Here is a 21,734-nt window from a genome sequence, read left to right as displayed (position 1 = left end):
CCCCCCAAATATATTATTCCTTCGTTTGTGATCGAGACCAATTACTCCAGCCTGACAACTTGGCGGTAAAGTGCTTTGTTTGTGTGCGTTAGGGACGCCTGTCTTTCTCCCTGTCACACCAGGTCACACCAAAGACAAAGACCCTCGACACGTGTCGGATGGCCTCATAGACGATCACAGTTCGAGTCTGGGATGTGGTCCACGGGTCCCTCGACGCTCAAAAAAAAAGAAAACACCCCCGCCCCTCAGAGCGGTAATGGCGCCTCCCAAACAGGCAATGAGCTGCCAGGTACCTTAAAGAGGAAATGACCTCATCTTGGCCGTACCATGGATGAGAGGTTTCTGAAATAGGGAGAATCCAAATGAACTGGAGACCTGGATGCTTTTAGGGTGCTTTGCTTGGAAATATAAGACCAGTTTGGTCCAGCCCCACTCCTTTTTTCTCCCTTTTCATTTACTGCTCTTTCTCTCTGTGGCAGGAGTTGTCTGTTACTAGTGTGGGTGCAGAGCTGAGCTGCATTCAGGGTTGTAGGAGACTAGAAAGGGGAGGTGGGAGGAAGGGTAGGGATGGGGGGGTGCAGGAGACTGGAGAGGGGAGAGGAGAGGTGGAAGGGGGCCAGGAGAGCGGGACTGCAAGGTGAAGTGTTGGGGGGAGAGGTGAAGGGGTGTTGGGGGAGACCGGGGAGGGGGGTGGAGGGATGAAGTGGATCGGGTGTGGGAGAGGTGGAGGGGGGAAAGAGTTTGGGGAGGTGGTTGGAAGGATAGTGAGTAGTGGGAGTGAAGTGGGGGGAGGGGTACCAGGGTGGTGGAGGTGAGGTTAGGACCGTGACGTTGTGCTTCTCGTTGCTCTAGCCAACCCCAGACCCTCCCAATTTCCACACATGAGGCACAATCAGCCGGCCCAACACACACTCTCTCACGCACGCAGTACAGAAGCCCCTCAAAACACACACACACACACTCGCGTGCACACACACACACCGCACTCCTTGCTCTGCCGTGTCCTGTCGTGAGCTGCGGGGCTTAGAGCGAGAGAGAGCGGTGACTGGGTTTCCCATCAGGCTCATCACCCAGATAGCCCTTGGATGGAAAAGCAAGGTGGTGTGTACGTGTGTGTGTGTGTGTACGTGCGTGTGTGTGTGCGTGACCACGAGCAGGGGATCTGCTGCAGTGCTTAGCTTACGGGCTGGCCCTCCACATCACAGTGACCACGGGGCTTCTGAGCTCTGTAATCATGGTGCTCAGGCCTATTTTAGTGATATTTGGACTATGGATCCGACTGGAAATTGCCGTGCGCGGCGAGCGTTGCCATGGCGAGGGTGGAAATGGGTTCTAACGAATCGTACACAGAGAGAGACGGATCGAGATTAGATGTGACTGTCTGGGAGAGGGGGAGGAAAGTGTGTGTGTGTGTGTGTCGGTCAAATGTCTGACAACTGTTTTATTGTCTATGAAATGGGAATTCAAACAAAGGCTCTGGGTGAGGGGAGGAGGGGGGGTGAGAGGGTGTAGCAGCATGTTTGTTCCTTCAGCTGTGTGTTTGTTTAGCGTGACACGGATTGGGGAAATTCAGTTTGAAGATCATATTTACGTCACGCGTAAGCGGTTTTTATGGCACTGTACAGCTAATAAGACCCATTTGTGGCTGTCTAATTTGCAACGGCTTACTTGTTGACACTATCTATCAGTAGTGTTATAATGACAGGCTGTCATATAAAAAAAAAGTTTGCCTTCAGTCAAGTATATAAATTGTTTGAGAAAACCCACCAGTTTTTTCAAAGCCTTCACAGCAGTAAGTTAAATGTGTTTTTAAGTATTGTGGTGGCAACTGTCGAGGATATTAAATCAGCTCAATAACTGGTCCTTTTTCTAAAGGATGAAAGTATCAAAACATTGGCAAAAAACAGCTTTTTAATGGTTAATAACTTATAGTGGATCTGACTTTCCAAAGGCTGTGATGTTGCTTCAAATATGAGCCTCATTGAGACACACAGATTATGGGGAAATACTTCATGATTTCAATTAAACGCATGCATTCCATGACACCAAGTACTCTCAGCTGCCTCCTATTTGCCACGGCAGCAATACACACCAGAACAATCTCCCTTCAAACACACACCCCTGTCTCTGTCTCTCTCTCTCACACACACACACACACACACACACAGACACACACACACAGACACACACACACTCACAAACTCCAAAGAATATTTTATTGTGTATTCACACACACACACACACACACACACATACTCTCTCTCCCTACCAAAATACTACAAAAACCCATTTTCTTTTCACACACACTAGCTTCCTCAACACACACACACATACACACACGCACATACACACACACACACACTAAAGACTTCCAAGTAACAATGCCCAGGCTAAATTGCCTATGACAACAAGAAAAATAGTTGACTATTTTCACATGGAATGTGTTCAAGGACACACTTGCATAACAAATAGCATGCACCAAACCACACGCCTATGCCTGTTAACCATAGGAAGGCCTGAGTAGTGATGATGTCACTAAACCCATGCAGATGCTATGCTAATCATGCCAAAACTTCTCAAAAGAATTAATTCACGCCTGGCTCAACACCGCTGACATAAATCTCAAATAAATAAATCTGTACACTAGTCCTACAGAGATGAGTTTTAAGCCGTTTAAAAAAATGAAATACGGTTGTTTTGGAACATCCTCCTGGAGCGTTTCAAACCGCCGTTTCCGAGATCCCTCCTGTCAAATCACACGGAAAAACCCCCAGATGAGGAGATGGAACTCTCCAGAACGTGTGTGTTGTCCCAGCTGCTGTGCGTCCAAACCAGACTTCACACGCCGAGCCCCAGTCAGCTGACCACCTCGCAGAAGCCACATGCTGTCGGGCGGCCTTCATGAGCAATCCAAATTAAAAGGAGGAGAACGACCAATTAGCGACAAATATAATGAAGCACATGAGCTTTTTCTATAAACCAGACGGAAACAGAGTAGGGAGAGCACAGAGAGTACTCACTTCAATACAAACACCCTCTCCCCTCCCTCCTACGCTACTTAAACCCCCCTCTCTCCCCCCTCTCTCCCCCTCTCTCCCCCCTCTCCCCCCTCTCTCTCCCCTCTCTCCCCCTCTCTCTCCCTCTCTCTCCCTCTCTCCCCCTCTCTCCCCCCTCTCTCTCCCTCTCTCCCCCTTTCTCCCCCCTCCCCACATCCACCTCCTCCCCATTCTGTTCTTTCAGATCGTTAATCAGAGCTAAGTGTTAGCGATTGCGACCAAATGTTTGCCTCAGGCCACCCCCAGCCTGCTGCTCTAATGCCCCGGCCCGTGTCCCAGAACCAGGGCTCCCACCCACCCACCCAGCGCCCCCCCACCCAGCCCCCCCCCCCCCCCCCTCCACTCCACGCTCACCTGCGCACCAAGTGCCTCATTTCCTGTCCCCCTGAGAAAGGAGAGTTGGAGATGGGGGCGGAGCCAAGAACAAAGACAGGAAATCGTTTGAAAGCCGTTCGAGCTTTGATAGTTATGACGGGGGGGGGGGGGGGGCGTTATTTGTGCCGTGTATGCACACCCTCTGCGTGTGTGTGGAGTGAAATATGGGTGCCATGTGGGGTGAGTGTGTGTGGGAGACCTCTCTGGTGTGCAGCCAATCAGGGAGCCCCTCCAGGCTGAGCTTTCGAAAGGGCTTTGATAGCGTTAATTGACATGGTGGAAATATGGCCGTTCAAAAACTTGCAGTGTCTGCCAGGTGTGGGGACAAATACACCGAGTAGGAAAAAGAGCGTTCCTTATCATTACAGACTATACCAACTGTAAAACCTTTATTTAGACAGTTCCAATGCATAGATGATTCACTGTCCACTAATCATCAACTAACTACTGATTAACTGTTAACAATTCATTAAATGTGTATCTACAAAATAAACGTGGCAACGACAGCTTTTAAAAAACAAATGAAATGAAACAATCGAATAGCCAATTGTTTTCTCTGTATCTATGAGCGTTTCCTTTGTTTATTTAGTGTTAAGGAGAACTTGCAGTGTCATTCTTTAATCCTAATCTCAAGTAGTGTCAGTCGAAAGATGTGTTCTCAGGTGACAGTCCACTTTTCCCTTTAACCTTCAGGTGTCGGAGACATTGTTCGGCTGTTGGGTGATTATTGCGGCCCAGTAAAGATGGCCGGGGCTGTGACTTTTACGAGAGCCTTGATGTCACAGCTTTCCTCCTTCCTTCTCTCATTCTCTCCATCCGCGAGGCCGCGCCCTACCGAGGTGATGAGAGAGAGGGAGAGAGAGGGAGAGAGAGAGAGAGAGAGAGAGAGAGAGAGAGAGAGAGAGAGAGAGAGAGAGAGAGAGAGAGAGAGAGAGAGAGAGAGAGAGAGAGAGAGAGAGAGAGAGAGGAGAGAGAGAGAGAGGGGGAGGGAGATAAAGACAATCCTTGAGAGGAAACAGCCTTGAATTGAAGAAGTGTGTGTGTGTGCGTGTGTGTGTGTGTGTGCGTGTGTGCAAACGGTAGAGTGCAGACGTGGGTGGGTGTGTGTGTGGCCATGTGAGGGCGGGGCATACTCACCATGGAAGGGCTCACAGGAAAAGGAAAGGGGCTCCCTTTCACAAAACACCCAGAAAGACAGGAGAGAGCCGGGCCAAGAGACTCCTTGAGAACGGTTTGGAGAGGATTCTGAGGAGAACTGTGGGTGATCAGACCCTGGCTACGCAGAGCGAGACTTTGCAGTTGCCCTGGCAACCCGGCCAGGTGGCTTTAATTAGAGGTCTGTATCATCTCCTTATTCCCGCTCAGGATCAGAGTCAGTCTCATTCTCACACTGCCAATCTCAGGTTTCACCTAAAATGTAAAAAAAAAAAAAAAAGAAATGAAAGGTTTGTCTCTTCTCGCTCTCTCTCCTCGGACCCTCCACACCTCCTCTCCTTTTTCTTTTCCCTCTTTTTTATTTTCCCTTCCACCCCCCCCCCCCCTGAAAACTTCGACATGGCGTGTCTGTGAGGTGTGGAGAGTGCTGATAGGTCTCCGGGTTCATCCGTTCCCACGGGACCCAATCAGCTGCAGGCCTGGGCTCTCTCGACAGCTGGGCCGGTTCTGATCCACCGCAGTTCAGCCTAGCCCTCTGTCTCTGTCTCAACATGGCTCGGGCCCAACATTCTCCAGAAACCCAAACACTACAACTACGCTACAGCCCCGAGCAGTTCCGAGTTCAACCCAGTTTGAATTCAGGCAGTTTGAAAAAGGGTTTCATGTCAACGAAATTGTTGTATTTGTCATTTTGTGAGTTGGCGTGAACTGATACAACCGGCTAGTTGGGGGCAGTCTGTTGCGTTTCGTTCACTAAAAACCTTTTTTCTCTTTTTTTTCTCTTACACCACTTTCATTCTCCCTTTGTCCTTGATAGAAGCCGATATCCTCCTATTGCTGGAGTCAGACACAGCCAGGCTGTTTGAGTTTGTAGTCTTTATCACCCCAACGCGTTTCAACCAGAGCTCTCCACTTTGAATGAATACGATCTGATATGGAGGCTTGGTTTTTCATGTCTCCAGGTCAAACGCAAACAGACCACACCAGGGAATTATTAGCTCTAACGGAACCAGAGCTGGTGATTTCACACAGTCAAGGGAAGATTGCTTTCTCAGTGGGTCAAGGCCTTCTTATCTGACAGAGTGCATTGCGTATATGTCAGGGCCCATTTCTGCCAAATGGGGCCCTGGTTTTGCTTGTGTTTTTAGTTGCGCCCCATTTTCTTTCAGAGTTGTCAACCTGAACTGATTAAGGATATGTCTTATCTGTGGCCAGCCAGCATGGAGAACCTCAGTGAAAACAAAACTGCTGTTTATCACATCGGATTCTGAGGGATTTTAGATCTTTTTTTCGTTGTCCATGTTTAGAGTTTGTTTGCACGCATATCAAAGCAGCGTCGCGCTCACTTTCCATCCTGAGATCTTTCCACAACTTGTAAAAATTGTTGTGAATGGAAATTTGCTGGTTGCTCGGCGACACATGTTCACAGGCGGTTTCGTGTTTACGTCGACCGTTGCAGGTTTACACAGGCCCCCCTTTATATCCCCACACGATATGTTTTTAAAATAATCGAACATTTGCGTGACACAACTCCAATTCGACCCAGGAGATGTTTGGAATACAAGCTTGACCAAAAACAAACAGACAACAGCGATAACAGTTTCGCCAGCAGGATTACAGTGTCACTCTGACCACGTCCAGCTGTGCCTTCCCCTCTGTAGCATGTCCTCTCCTCAGAGACTCCCAAACAGGACATCCTACACCAACAGGGACGACCAAAGAAACCCCTTCGGTGAGTGTGCGTGCGTGTGTGCGTGTGGGTGTGCGTGCGTGCGTGTGTAATTTTGCCATGGCCTGCTTCGCATTACAATGCGTCAGAGAGAGTATCCGTATTTACCCCAGCTTGCATCGTAAGCTATAATTTACAGTGTGTGCGTGTATGTGTGTGTGTGTGCGTGTGTGTGTGTGTGTGTGTGTGGCTAAACCTGGTGTGTGACAGGCTGGTTAGTGTCTTGGCCTGGTGTAACAGGCTTTAAATACACAGCCCAGTCACAGACCTCATCAAAGACCGACACTCCCTGCTAAAACACTTCCAGCTAAACTTACTCCCTCACGAGTATTTCAGGAGTCATCAACACAGGGCAAGCCCTCTATTCTCTCTCTCTCACACACGCACAGACACACGCATGCGCACACAAGCCGCGCATTGATGGTTTTAGCATGCTGTCATTTTGGACGGGTTCAATTCACATCGCACGCTTTGTCACGTAAGAAATGCATTCCCCGTCCTAACTTATCACTTACTTTCCATGTCGAAAAAGCAACTTGTTAATGCATTTATGCATGGCAGTGTTTTGCAGCATGCTGAACGATGATAGCTGGATGGCTGGTTCCCTGAAAAGCATTTCTGGACAGTCTGAGGTCACACAAACACTCTCCCACGATGAGGCAAGGAGACATTTATAGCCGACAATCCTTGAGTTAGGTTTTGTTGAACCAGCAAGACACCCCAGACACAATCGTTGACTCGCTTATGAGGAAATATTTGGGCGGGGGGTTAGGGATGAAATACTGTTCACAGCTTCAGGAGAACAATGGGGCCGTGGTTTCTGTTTGTTTCTGGATGGGAGAGCGGAATGTTCGTAGCTCCAAAAAATGTGTAATGATATTTTAAAGATGGGGAACCATGATTAGAAAAAACAACTGAAGCCATAACAGTAGAAAGAGAAAGGGGAGGAGCTTAAGAGCATCTCCCCCCCCCCTCTACTGGCTAAACTGCCTTCTCTTTCTCTCAAAAATTGATTTCAGCCCAACAAAGAGATCCACTCACTGATTAAAGCACGGGTCTCATGTATCCCGCAAATATATGCTAAAAGTGGGCAGCAACCTATGTCAACCTAGAAAAACACATATTCAAGTGTGCGTGCGTGTGCGTGCGTGTGTGGCATGGTAGGTTACAGTTAAGAACATTGCTTTTATATCCTGCCAGCACTCTCATTAGATTTCCCGGTTCCTCCCTGTCTGTAGCCTGCCAGCAGGGAAGCTCAATGGATGTGAGCTTTGCATGCTGGGTAATAAAAACTCAAATCAAAGAGGTCAAATCAAGGTGAACCTCTCTGTGCTGCACAACTGCCGGCGCTCACTGTCAACAGACAGGCAACAAACTGTCATATTACTGTGGAGCTAGCATCGGTCCAGCGTGTGTGTGTGTGGGTGTGTGTGTATAGGTGTGTGTGTGTGTGTGTTGAACCGTGTGTGTACCTCCAGGTGCAGAAAGGAGCTGACAAAGCCCTGGGCTGAGGAGGGGAGGAGAGGAGGAGAGGAGAGGAGGAGAAGAGGGGAGGAGAGGAGAGGAGGAGAGGAAAGAAGAGGAAAGAAAAGGAAAGCAGGGAAAGATAGAGGAGAGGAGAGAAAGATAGAGGAGAGGAGAAGAGTCAAAGATAGAGGAGAAAAAGGAATAGAACAGATAAGAGGTATAATGGAGCTATACCAGATTAGAGAAAAAGTATAACACTGTCTGACAGGAAACATGTGTGTGTATGTATGTGTGTGTCTGTGTGTGTGTGTGTGGGTGTGTCTGTGTGTGTGTTGATGCGAGAACGTGTGAAGGTGGTTTTGAAGCAAACACGACGGCACATAGTTTGTGTGTATTCTCAGCTTCAGTCGGGCTCCGCTTGGTGCTGGAAGGCTGACAGAGATTGCTATCCGACCAGTGGTTTCCTCCGCTCGCCTCCCACAATGACAAACCATCTCGATCTGTTTCCCTTGGCATCGTCTGGGTAAACTGGACTCTATAAATATCAGAGGCGACTGCTAACAGCCTGACAGGAGTGGTTTTCAGGGAGAGATGTTAAGTGTAGGACACCACGTTCCGACGTGCACCCTACATATCTGGGTGTTTTCTCTTTCGGGTGCTAAGCTCAAAATAAAGACTTGAGCTGTGTGATAGTGTGTGCATTTTCTAAGAGCATGCATGAGTTTGCAAAAGTATCATCTGCTCCTTTGTCAGACATTGCAGTTCTGGGGGGGGGGGGGGGTGAACTTGCGACCTCTTGATCTACAGCCAAATGCTCTACCGTTAAGTTATACCTGCACTCCAATCATGCTCACACACACACACACTCACTCACATTGTCTCGAGGTTGAAAATGAAGCAAAGCGGAGAGATTAACTTTCTTTTTCTCTTCAAGGACGATAAATAATTCCCTCATATCCCTGTATCCTTTTTTCATAACTCATCTCCCCCATCCCGTCATAAAATGTAGAAGAACTCTTCCCCTCTCTGTTAAGTTTCATGGCAGTTGGCTGGGAGACAGAACAGAGCTCACGTAATCATCTTAATAAGCCGTGGCAGAGCCAAATAACTTGACTCATTTGTTCTGACATTTCGAGAATAGAGTCAACAAATGGGACCATAATATTGACACAGTCATTGACGACAAAAAGATGGCCCGAGGATTGTTTGTTGTTGGTCGTGGCAACGACACATTCGGAACAGCGAGGGAGAAGATGTTTCTAGAAACTCAAATAAGCGGTCGAATAAACCAGTCGGGAGAACCTCAGGACAACTTCATCTAGTCCTCTCAATCCCGAAGTTCAGTGTTTTAGGCTAAACGTGGGGCACCATGATCAAATTACAGGTTGGCCCTTGCTTTAACAAAATGCCTGCTCCGAGAAGTATGGCAACAAACAGTCTGATAAAAACCTTTATTTCCCACCCTCGCCTTCCTGTAGACCCAGTCAAGTTAGACAGCTCTATTTGCAGTAAATCAGCTAAGCATGCTAGTGGCATTAGCTAACGCTGAAAGCCAACTCAAACTCTAACCCTTCAGTACAGGGCCTCTTTCCAAGGATGATTGGAGTTCACTGTGTGAGGTTCATTGGTAGATAATTGCGTTTGTTACTTGACGTCTGGGAGTAATGTGATACTGGGAGAAGATCAGTACATTGGCTCAGAACAACAAACTCTCCACGGCATTCAATTCCTCCAACAAGTAAGATGATAGGCCAATTTCACATAGATTAAACCGTTTTATTTGTGTTTTTATATTGTTTTGTACTGTAACTCCAATATAAATGTACACAGCTTTATTTCTCAAACAAAAACATGACCGAAACCGTGTTTATTTTGAAAACTGGACATTTCCACCACCGAGTACATCATCGTAAGCCCAAGCTCTCGACGGTGCACACAGCAAGCTCATGTTAACACACAGCAAACTCATGTTCCGCCAGCTTTCAATGAAGAGCTTTATTTTTAGAGCAGCGAGAAGCAGACTATGCCATCAGCGGGGCAGTAAAAGCGGGCCCGTGCAGGCGGAGCCCGCGGAGGGCTCGGGCAGCGGGGAATCTGATAAACACACATCTGACTGGGCGCTCGCACGTCAGCCCACTTGGGGTAGGTTTTCTGTTGCCCGCCGACGTGCCAGAATAGTGGGTTAACAAGCGGAGTGGTTGCACTCACGTTGGTACGCATGTGTTGGTCCTTGCGTGTGCGTGCGTGTGCGGAGCAGACCTCTTAAATAAATGCAATTAGTGGCCGACTCACTCAAGACCGGTAGGGCTGTTAACATCCACTGGAGAGCACTAAAAGAGGGAGGGAGAGAAGTGAAGGAGATGTATAAACAGATAGAGAGAGAGGGGGAGGGTAGAAAGGAGAACATGCTATTGATTGACACCCTAACCTTTCTTGAGTCTGTGCTCACCGATTGGAGGAAGAGGGGACCTGACTGTTTACGCATGCGCCGGCCATTTCCAATGTGAGAGCAGCACCGACGGTTGTCCCGACAAAGTGGAAAAGAAGTAGGGGAACACACACACACACACCACATACTCAGACACACACACACACACACACACACAGACATACACATTGGCCTTGGCATGGGGTGGTGATTGAAGGAGTATGGTGACGCCAGAGGGGGTTAGGGGGCGTTTGATTCAACTGTAAAACCACAACTAAAGCATTTTGTGTGTGCGTGTTTGGGGGACTGGGAGGTGGGGGGGCAGCAACAGAAACCAGGAGAGAGGGGGTGGGGGTCTGTCTGTGGTTAAAGCTTTTGCCAATAACACCAACTTGCAGATCTATATTTGAAGCACATAATAAATAGCCTGTCAATTCCCCAAAGGGATGCGGTGGGGAGAGATGGAGGGAGGATGGGGCGGAGGGTTGGGAGGAGGAGAGGAGAGGGGGATGGGATGACCATGAGATACAGAAAGAAAAGGAATAAAGCCAAGAAGAAGGAAAGAGAGGGAATTCAGATTCAACAGAAACATAGATGGAAAGAAAGGATGAAAAGGACTGGGCCAGTGGGAGTTGAAGTTTTACATAGAGGAAGAGAGAGAGAGAGAGAGAGAGAGAGAGAGGGGGAGAGAGAGAGAGAGAGAGTGAGAGAGGGAGGGAGGGAGAGAGAGAGAGAGAGAGAGAGAGAGAGAGAGAGAGAGAGAGAGAGAGAGAGAGAGAGAGAGAGAGAGGGAGGGAGGGAGGGAGGGAGGGAGGGAGAGAGAGAGAGAGAGAGAGAGAGAGAGAGAGAGAGAGAGAGACAGAAAGAGAGAGAGAGAGGAAGGAGGGGAAAGTTGAGCGCTCCTGCAGGGCAGTCGGGGAGGAAGGAGATGTGGTCGTGTTCAGTAGCAGCTCCATGGGATGATTATGAGTCTTCATAAGGGAAGCACTCTGGGGAACGGCACTAATTACGGGTCAGGGAGAGAGCACTGGCCCTCTGTCAAACTGTCAACGAAACACACACACGCGCGCACGCACGCAACCATGCACATACAGTACACGCATCTACAAATACTCGTACACGCACACGCATGCTCACACATACACGCAGGCGAATCCAAAAGACAAACATGTCGGCCTACATGCCGTCGCACGGGTGCACCTCCGCCCGTGAGACACACAGATAGGGCGCTGGCTCTCTGTCAGAGCGTCAGCCAAACGCATGTCGTGGATACGCGCATGCCACACACACACTTCAACCACAGCACATGGCAGAGCTGCCAGAGAGAGGGGAAAAACAACACACACAGAGGGATGACCTTTGGAAGAGGGAAAAAGGGTGGAAGAGAAACGGAGAGAGAGAGAGAGAGAGGGGGAGGGAGGGAGACAGGGGGAGGGAGAGGGAGAGGGAGAGAGAGAGAGAAAGAAAGAGAGAGTGAGAGAGGGGGGGGGGGAGGGAGGGAGACAGGGGGAGGGAGAGGGAGAGAGAGAGAAAAAAGAAAGAGAGAGAGAGTGAGAGAGGGGGGGGGAGGGAGGGAGGGAGGGAGGGAGAGAGAGAGGGGGAGGGAGGGAGGGAGGGAGAAAGAGAGAAAAAGGATGAATGGCTTCCAGCTGATGCCATGGATGGAAACCGGCAAACCAATGCCATTTGCGTCTTTTGGATGGAACCCGACACGGCGGAAAAGTCGCTGGCATCCAAACGAGCGCGTCCTTCCATCGCCAGGGAAACATTCGCCGGCCGCACGACCGCCGCGCGCGGTGGTCGGAACGGCGACGCAGGAAAACTAGACGTTGAAAACATCCAGACCTGCCCGCGCGGGTTTGTTTAATGGCGGTCTCTGAGTAACCAATAACGGAGAGGGGCGGGGCCTGAAAGACCAAGGTTTACGAACTCCCTACGCTGACCAAACCGCTGCTGAATTTTAGGACCAGTGCGTGCACCTGTTTGGTCTGTCTGGTTGCACGGATCAAACTCAGTCTCATTAGAGCTTTTTATCAACACACAAAACCAAGGTTGGCATGTGAACTCTATAAAAAGGCCCTCATCCAGCCGTGTCCCATCAAAAGAGCCTTCCTGTTTGATGTAAAAAAAAAAGAGGGAGGGGGCGATGAGAGAGAGAAAGTGAGAGTGAGACTGAGAGAGAGAGAGAGAGAGAGAGAGAGAGAGAGAGAGAGAGAGAGAAAGTGAGAGTGAGACTGAGAGAGAGAGAGAGAGAGAGAGAGAGAGAGAGAGAGAGAGAGAGGGGAAGAATGGAGGCCTGTGAGTCAGAGGGTGGGTGTGACAGCGGAGAGATGGGTGTCAGTGTGCGGTCGGTTGTGTTGTGGTGATCACGCTGACTAGGCTATTTGGAAACTAGACCCTCCCCTCTCCTGTCGCCCAAACCCCCCTCCCTTCTCGATAACCTCCCCTCCTGTCTCTCCAAGCTCTAAAACGATAACCCTTCTCTATAAAGTTCCTTCCTATCTCCGATTCCTAAAACCCCGTCCTCTGTCACCTCCTCTGCATGATATACCGGCAACTATCCCGTCCCCGTTGCATTCTGTTCCCTGGGTTATTTATAGTATACCTTGGATAAAGCCCCTTCACAGGTCTATTTTTAAAGGGGACAGCCAGAGAGGTTGTGAGATATTGGGGAATATAGTCATAAGAGGAGGGGGGCTCATGCGAATGGGTGTGGGTGGTGAGGGGGGTGGTGGAGGAGGTGGAGCAAAATCCTCCCTACCCTCCTGTGAGTTATTGCCTTTGCGTATCCTGAGAAAACACAGTGTGCGTGGATCAGCCAGGGTCCACAGGCTGTGGAGGCACCCACCAACCAGTCTGAACTCATGACACAACCATGTTTTTGCTGCACTGCCCTATGCAACGGTATTTTATAAAAACACGGATTCCGACAGGCAGCGCTGAATCTTGCAGACGCCGGCCAACATGTGAGACTAAAGCGATTATAACTCCACATACTGTATGCTCTTTCTCTCCCTCCCTCCCTCCCCCTCTCCCTCCCCCTCTCCCTCCCCCTCTCCCTCCCTCCCTCCCTCCCTCCCTCCCCCTCTCCCTCTCCCCCCTCCCTCCCTCCCTCCCCCTCTCCCTCCCTCCCTCCCCCTCTCCCTCCCTCCCTCCCTCCCCCTCTCCCTCCCTCCCTCCCTCCCCCTCTCCCTCCCTCCCTCCCTCCCTCCCCCTCTCCCTCCCCCTCTCCCTCCCTCCCTCCCCCTCTCCCTCCCTCCCTCCCTCCCCCTCTCCCTCCCTCCCTCCCTCCCCCTCTCCCTCCCTCCCTCCCTCCCCCTCTCCCTCCCTCCCTCCCTCCCTCCCCCCCATGTCTATTCCTAGCTCTGGGACTGCCCCCCAGCGTTCTCCCAGCGCCAACGTCCTTCTCCACGCCTGCAGAGATCTCATGGTCCTCCGGCCCAGGAGCAGTGCAGTCTGAGAGGGGGCGCGCTGCCAGGATGACTCCTGGGAACCGGAGCTAAAGGTGACACCCACCAAAAGGTGGGACCATGGTTTGGAGGGGGCGGAGGGGGGGGGGCTACGGAAAGCTCCGGATGAGGGACAGTGGATGAGGCATGCAGGATTAGGCACAGCGGTATTATTTTACTTGGGGTTCTCTCTGTGTAGACGGTCTGTGCTCTATAGATGGTCAACAGAAGCAAATCAACTCATGTGGTGCGGTAATTGCATGTTTTCTGGCAGACTCCACTTTACCCAATAGTGAAGCTGTGATTATTTGTAGTTGCCTTATTGGCCACTGACAGACCGTAAAAGGCCTGGCATGGCTGTTGCTAATGACATAACCAAGCATGAAATTGTGTTATAGACGGCGATCTTCACGCTTTCCCTAAATGACCTTTTCATGTACAGCAGGCCTCTGTCACAGGAGAGAAATGGTTACCCACTGACGCTAAGAGGAGGACGTGTCGGCAGTGTGTTCAGAATGTTAACTTGGAGCGTTAAGGTCTGTGGTGGCGATTTCATGTTCATTCATGTGAAGAATTAGCATGTCAATCCTTGGCCAACAGTGACCCCTGGTGGCCGGTATAGGAATAACATTCCGGATCATACTAATGCATTAACAAGCTGAAATGCTGTATTTAAAACTTCAAAAAGCTATACAGTTAAGGCTGGTCAACACAAATGGCTCAAATTAAAATTGTCAAATCTAGCAGTATTGTCCAATAATGTTCTTTAAGAACAAAAACTTTATTGAAATAAATCAACAAAAACATACCTTAACTAAAATTGACAATGCACCAAGCAATTTAGGTGGGGGAACATTGACCTGGAAGTCAAAAGAAAAATGTAGAGGGTTCATTTTGTAAATGGGACTTTCAATTTCATTGTTTCACCCACATCATCAACAAATCACCAAATGTAAATTCTGGAGTCAGAGAATGTATTTGTGACATTGCGGCATGAGGTAAATGAAAATGTTTTTACTTTGAAAATACTTCAATAGAAGTACATGACACTACAGTTTACACTGTCAATCTCACTTCCTCAATTGACTTAACGGTTATAGAACCAAGCGCAAAACTGGTCGCTATGACACCCACCTGACTTGCCCAAGATAACCCACAACATCACAAGACCACTGTCACAGCATAAAGTTTGAGATTATATGAATTCTTTTTTTTTTTTTTTTTTTTTTATCAACACACACTTAAACATTCTGTAAATTGCCTGGTTGTTGCTAGTTGAACTGTGCAGTTGTGTCTAATGCTATATAAAGCACGTCACGTGAGTTATTGTATGTACTCCCATTAAAAAGATTAACACAAAATCAGAGCCCTTGTTATGTTGGCTAGAATCGACCATAATACATTTTTTGAAACAGAAATTTTAAATTTCAGTTTCAATGTAGGTATATATATTCTTTGGTTCCTTCACACAACAGTATAGACCCAAGTACCAAAGTCCCAAGAAATTAAAAAATGTACACATCAGTCAACAACCAGCTTGCAAGCAAGCTGAAAGTAACATTCCTAAAAATTAAAATTATAAAATATACAAATTCACAAAATAACTCTATTTGCAAATGTAAAAAATAAAAATAAATCACTGTATAAATCAACTTCTAAGCAATCCAAAGATGTATGTTGCTAATGTAAATTTTGTAATTTCCTACTTTGGGAAACAATTATTACTATACATTATTACTTATTGGAAGAAATTATACCAAGAAACACTGTGAAAAATTATGCTAACGGATGTAAATTGCAGAGGTATTATGTTTGAAAGAAAATACTATTTTTTAAATAGCTTGAATTCTCATGTCATATTGCAAGATATGTGTATTGCATCGAAGGACTCCATTTCATTTAGAGACTTCACCTTCACATAAACCCTGAATCTGTTCAGGTATTGCTGGTGCCTTCCAGATTCCTTTCCTTTGAGTCCACAATGCTTTGCTTCTTCCTTGTCTATATAACTACCGCAGCCTACATTTCCAGATAAAATTAACAAAGTGCTTCGACTGAATTCCAACAGTCAATGATAAGATGCACGCACACACCACACACAAACAGTCATCTTATAACTGTTTGCCACAAGGTAAGCACGGTGTGTACACAAGTGTTCCAGCAATAACATTCCCTGCGATTGATAGTCAGGCTGCTCAGAGGTATATGAATCCCTGAACAACTGCTGATGTTCCTGTCTTTCCATGTCTCCATGGGGAGTCCAGCTCAGCTCAGCTCAGGCCAGGACAGGGCTGGGGCTCTCCTCCCCAGCCAGGCCCTCCTCCCCTGGGATGAGAGCCTCCGTCTCCTTGTCCTCCCCGACCTCCTCCGGCCCCAGCAGGGCCACTGCCCTGTGGGCGACGACAGACAAGAACACACGGCCAATGAGAAAGCGAGAAAAGAAAAACAGAAGCGTGCAGACGGGTGTTGGGTTCACACCTGTTTGAACAGACAGAAGTGTGCAGACGGGTGTTGGGTTCACACCTGTTTGAACAGACAGTTCCGTAAATAAGGTATGGGCTGTGAACCAGGCAGACGGCCAACGCCGATACTCGCGTGACTGCTGCCTCGCTCAGGATCCGTCATGTGCTATCGGGCCCTTCACTTCCCTAGTGACTCAGCATATTCTGTGCACTCTCACTCAACGTCAATATATGCTTATGCTGTGTCTCAGAGCCTGGTCCTAAATCAAGAAGTCGCCTATTCTACAAGTCTCCTTATCCTATTCTACAAGTTTCCTCCAGGTGGCCTTCCTTTGTTAGCTTTGCTTGAGCTATACCGATAGTTAATAGACAACTTCTGACAAATATGTTCAGGGTTTTTTTAGATTGTTTCCTGCATGTCTGGTTTAAAAGTTAAAATTGAGAGAGGAAAAAAAGAGCTGAATAGCTAAGCCATCATTACTGATTTTAATGTAGATTGAGAAAAGGGGAGAAGGGAAGGAGGAGATTAGACTATTGAGAGGTCACAGAGGCTAGAGGTGAGGAACGCATACATGCCCCCTTTCCTAAGTCCTCAGACTACAGCTGGCATGACAAGGCATTTTATTGTGTTGCTCAACTGGTTCACACACACACACACACACACACATCTAAACAAACACGGAGCATGAAGCATGACTCGTTGGTTTGGTTTGAAGCTGAAAATAGCCCTGAGCTATTCCCAGAGTAGTCCAAACTGGCCCTAGACCAGAACTTACTCTTGAATACTCAAACTCGAATTGCTCAAATATGTTTGCTAAACATGGTCCCAGATTTGGGTCAGGGAGATTTCCCAATCACATGAGACGTCAGGTGTGCAGTAGAACTATCTATCACTTATGCTCATTGGTCACACGTCACACAAGGCATTTTCATTGCAGACATGGGATATCTTACACTGTGGTACTAAGACATCACTAAGCTAGAAACACTGTCAGGGTGCGTTGATTTGACCCTACGGAACACACACCCACACACCAAAGAATACGAAACTAGTGCGAACGCAGCAGCATAAAGCATTACTGATAACCCCCATCACATACCACACACGTCATCAGAACGACAGAGTTCTTTTGGAGTCCGAAATAAATATCCTCTGGCCGGCAACTCGGTAAAACGCGAACAAGAGGAATGTCGAGGGACCCGGGGTTTGACTCACCCCAGCAGCGCCACGGGGATGAAGCACAGGCCGGACGCCAGCAGGAAGCTGAAGCCGGGGTACCAGGCCACGGTGGCGGCGTAGAGGCTGCTGAACACGGCGAAGGCCACGTTCCCGCTCAGGCTCTCCACAAAGGCCACACATGCAAAGAGGGCCCCTGCATAGGGAGGCCAGGATGACACACACACACACCACATGTAAACCCCCAAGAACACACACACACACACGCATAGGACATACACAAAACATACACACAGGAAAGAGGAAGTTAAGTTACTGTGAGACTAATGTCTATAATTGTGAAACAGCGTTATGTAAACGCTGTTTACATATCACGGGAGGGCCGTTGACTCAGCAAAAAAAAAAAAAGCAATGTTTTCCAATATTCGACAACAGAAAAAATGCAATATCCATGCAGGTTGGTAACTTTTTCGTGTTAGATAAAGAATTCGATCTATTGAGCTCTTACCCAACAAAGGAACCATGTTCACTTGATATTCATGGTGAACAGACAAACATGTTGTGCAATGTGTAGATTTTGAACAAAGCACCCCTTGAAGTTTAGCGAGGTGGGAGGAAAAATGTCATGCTGAACTGAACACCGGGAAAACCAGTTCTCTCATGTATAACTGTCATTTGATATCCACTAACGCTTGTCCTTTCAACATGTTCTGAAGTGGTTCTTTTCGAGTGGAGAGGTTTGGAAGCAGAGCTCTTGGGACACGCTGCGCTGGCTGTGGACGCACGAGTGAAGAAACAAACAGACCCGCTCACCTTGCTCGGACTTCGACACGATCTTGGACATCATGGATCGCAGCACGGGGAAAGGCATGATGGCCAGGAGCATGGGAATCCTCACTGTGGAAAAGCAAACCAAATACTGACCCGGTTAAACCCCTCGATCGACCATTTAGCCTGGAGAGAACGTCATGGGCAATCGCTATCTTCAAATGTACACAGTGAAGAACCGACCAAAAAGTCATTCAACAAATGATGGTCGTTGGCTCCAATTTGTTAACGCAAACAATACCAGGGTTCTGATATGAGCCTCAATTTAATCTGTTCTTATCTTATCACGTTTCACAGTCAAGTAATCACATAATGCAAAAACAACAAAAGCTCATAAACTTCACCAGAGTGTGTAAATATGGTGGCTGGCCAGTGGGATTTATGAGTCTGCTATTAATGAAAATGGTGTTCATTTATTATCAACACTCGCAATATAAGATTATATTTTAAATCTACAATTTAGCAGAGTCTGTGTAGCAATTAATAGTTGTCATCATATTACATCATATGTTTACATAATTCAGCGCATCATGTGACACTATCAACATCATTAATTTACCTATCTAGTTGAATAAAAGGCTGAATACCAGAATAATAGCAATTGAATCGTAATCGTACTGCAACAATTTAGCAAATTGTTTATGCAGCTTCTGTTCCTTACCCAGGAACATCATGAGGGTGGTTTTGGCGAAGGCGACCAGCGCCAGGCCAATCATCACGGACAGTATCCCTATCAGGATGATGACCAGGCTGGGCGTGCCGCAGCGTGAGAACGCGGCCAATCCCACGTAGCTCGTCAGGAACACCGTGGTGGAGAGCGCCGAGCCGTAGCCAATCAGGATCTCGTTCCAGCAGAGCGGCTCGTTCAGCTCGTAGAGCGTGACGCTGGAGAGCCCGCCCACGTGGGCGAAGGAGAAGGTGGTGAAGACGAGAAGGAGGAGGACCAGGAGGGTGTTCCGCCTCCCGCTCCCCGCCGCAAACATCTGGAAGATGCCGGAAGTGAGCCTGCGGAACGCCGTGCGGCGAGGGGTCCCGTCCTCGGCGTCGTCGTCGGGGGGCGCCTTCACCGTCTCCTCCAGGACAACCACGGCGTACAGCAAGTTGAAGCACTGGAAGACGGCGGACACGAAGAAGGGCCAGTTGAAGCCGGCCGCTCGCAGGAAGTAGCCGGTCGACAGGGACGCCACGCCCGACAGCAGGCCGATCACCATGTCGATGCCCCCCATGCGCAGGGTCTTCTGCTGCCCGTCCTCACACAGGTCGGCGATGTAGGAGAAGCAGCCGCCGAGGAAGGTTCCGGAACCCCCGAACAGGGCGCTGACCAGCGACGAGCCAATGAGGAGGTAGAGGTTGAGCTCGAAGAACGACACGGCCAGGAAGGACAGCGTGTAGATCAGCGAGCCGATCAGGGGCATGACAATGGCGACCTTGCGCCCCCGACGGTCGCTGTAGGTCACCAGGATGAGGGTGACGACGAGGGAGGGGATCATGGAGAAGAGCTCAGTGTAGAGGGAGAAGAGAGAGGCAGCCTTCTGCACTTCCTAGGGGCGAGCAACAACAACAAGCAGTGACACTTCTGTAGATAGGGTCTATAGATTAGATTCAACTTTATTGTCATTACACAAGTAAAGGTACAAGTCAACGAAATGTAGTTTAGGACTAACCAGAAGTGCAATAGCAGTACGTGCAGGATATACAGTGTAGTGCAGTAAAGTATGGACAGAAGCTATCCTTGAAAAGTGTAAACGTGCAGAAAAGTGTAAAAGTGCTATAGGGTCTATATCTAGGGGATGCAAACTTCTAGTTCATTATTTATTCACTCTTACCCTAACTAGTTGTTGGTCTGGCTTACGGTTAACGAAACCAGTTTGACCCAAAGGCTGTGAAAGCGCGACCAATGGCCTGTGCAACACAACCCTCAACAGAAACACGCACACTGTCTTAACTTAAACAAAATCTGGTTTAGTTACACAAAAAGATGAAGTATTACGGAAGAAAAATGGAAGTGTTGTGAAACGTTGATTTATATTGAACCGCAAATGGACAAAAATAATAGTTCTACAGAAAAGGGAAACTAGCCTTCATCTACACCACAACAGATGCTTGAGGTCCGTTTTCAAGTCTAAGCTACATTAGGCAACGAAGTACACATGGTTAAATATATAAATCTGTTTATACATGGTTTCATACATGTTGGAACATGTCAGGTGGGATCATTCTGTGTATCTCTCTCTACAAATGCATGTGACTTCATCCATGTGGTCAGAGCTAAACCAGAAGAAATATTAGCTTACAGTATCGATTCATAGCTTCATACAAGTCAGAACTGTACCTTCCACATCATATGCTTTCCATTTACTGCTAATAGAAAGGTTTAGTTATAGTACTGCTGTGGCATCTTATCAATGCCTGTTTGTCCTCAGTAGAATCTAATAATGCAGACTGAAAAAGGCATAAAACCCTTTAGAACTTATTTTTATAGTTTATAGTGTTGTGCTGGATAAGACCTGGATGTGGGACGTCGTCAGTGCTGATTTATCAGACCAATGAATAAGCATGTTCATCCACATATGTTTCCTTTATGGCTGACGGTATGGTTGAGCAGAGTTGTGACAAGCACACGTTAATGTGTTCAGGAACTGCTGAATGGACTCCCTTTTCCAATTCACGCACAGAACATCTGACAAGAACATGTACTTTTACTTATTTACGTGAATTTGCCCCCTTAATAACTGATCTACAGAAAGATATATGACCAATCCACGGTTTATGGCAAACCTCATGGTGACTTGAGTGGTTGCTGGCGTTTGCAGAACATCTGGAGGTGTTGTCCAAGACAGGATAGGTGGTGTTAGTCAACTCTTGCCATAGTCGCCTATACACGTACTGTGGCACCAGTGGATAGACCAAAAAACTTGCAAAGGCGTAGAAGGCAACAAGAGGCTCCACCAAAAATAGTCCCATCTTTTCGGGAGTGTCAAATAATACAGTTCTGAAAAGAATTAGCTGTTGAAGAAAGGGGGTCAAGTATTTAATACTATTTTAATACTATTTTAACTTTAAAGTTTAAAAGAATTCTGGTTGTAGATCATGTGTAGATTATCAGTCACAGGTCACGACACTTCGACAATAGGCTACTAAACCTTTTCTTGTTAAAATATATATTTTAAAACAAAGAAAACGTTGTCCTGTATGTCATAATAACCCGAATAAGACTCTAATGTATGCGAATTCTAAAAAGAACAATAGAGAACGAAAAGTATTTACTTAATATCCTAAACGTGCATCAAAATCCAATGTCAACAGCTGACATGAGCTAGTTAGGCTTTACCATGTTTATATTGGGTAACACAACAGTAAATCGTTGGCCCCTTTTTGTATTTTTTTTGCAAAAGAGAGACCAAGGTGAAGATATGAATCACCTCACCTTTTAGATTGACATATCTCAGATTGTGGTGATCCGTTCACACGAAAAGTATTTTTGCTTATTCAACTGTATGCCATGGATACCTCTGTTTTCATAAAACCGGTTAGAGGTCCAATCCACCACTTATGAAACGTTTATTTCCTGAGTCCCGCCCCAAAATGTACATGATAGGATAAACTGC

General features: G+C 47.7%; 1 protein-coding gene and 1 long non-coding RNA gene across 3 annotated transcripts; one reads left to right on the top strand and one right to left on the bottom strand.

The window, feature by feature from the left end:
- Positions 1-3,824: 3,824 nt before the first annotated feature.
- On the bottom strand, positions 3,825-21,688 carry LOC146246188 (lysosomal proton-coupled steroid conjugate and bile acid symporter SLC46A3). Of its 2 annotated transcripts, XR_014734558.1 has the most exons (7): positions 21,554-21,688; positions 20,905-21,132; positions 18,788-19,667; positions 18,112-18,195; positions 17,338-17,494; positions 4,569-4,841; positions 3,825-4,262 (listed from the first exon to the last, which is right to left on the bottom strand). XR_014734558.1 is itself a non-coding variant. In XM_084683931.1 (6 exons), the coding sequence occupies exons 2-6, from the start codon at positions 21,088-21,090 to the stop codon at positions 15,935-15,937; spliced, it is 1,422 nt and encodes a 473-aa protein (XP_084540057.1). In that variant the 5' UTR covers positions 21,091-21,132; positions 21,554-21,688; the 3' UTR covers positions 14,659-15,934. The 2 variants fall into 2 exon arrangements, 1 of the variants encoding a protein (XP_084540057.1); XM_084683931.1 differs by lacking the exons at positions 3,825-4,262; positions 4,569-4,841 and adding an exon at positions 14,659-16,049.
- On the top strand, positions 5,097-14,527 carry LOC146246189 (uncharacterized). The gene is made up of 3 exons (XR_014734560.1): positions 5,097-6,318; positions 13,574-13,732; positions 14,102-14,527. It is a non-coding gene; the product is annotated as an uncharacterized LOC146246189 (long non-coding RNA).
- Positions 21,689-21,734: the final 46 nt, after the last annotated feature.

Source organism: Hypomesus nipponensis, chromosome 20 (genome assembly GCF_054491055.1).
Source record: "Hypomesus nipponensis isolate SF chromosome 20, ASM5449105v1, whole genome shotgun sequence".
Taxonomy (NCBI): domain Eukaryota; kingdom Metazoa; phylum Chordata; class Actinopteri; order Osmeriformes; family Osmeridae; genus Hypomesus; species Hypomesus nipponensis.
Note: the sequence above shows the minus strand (reverse complement) of the source record. Positions and strands in the feature narration are given on the sequence as shown.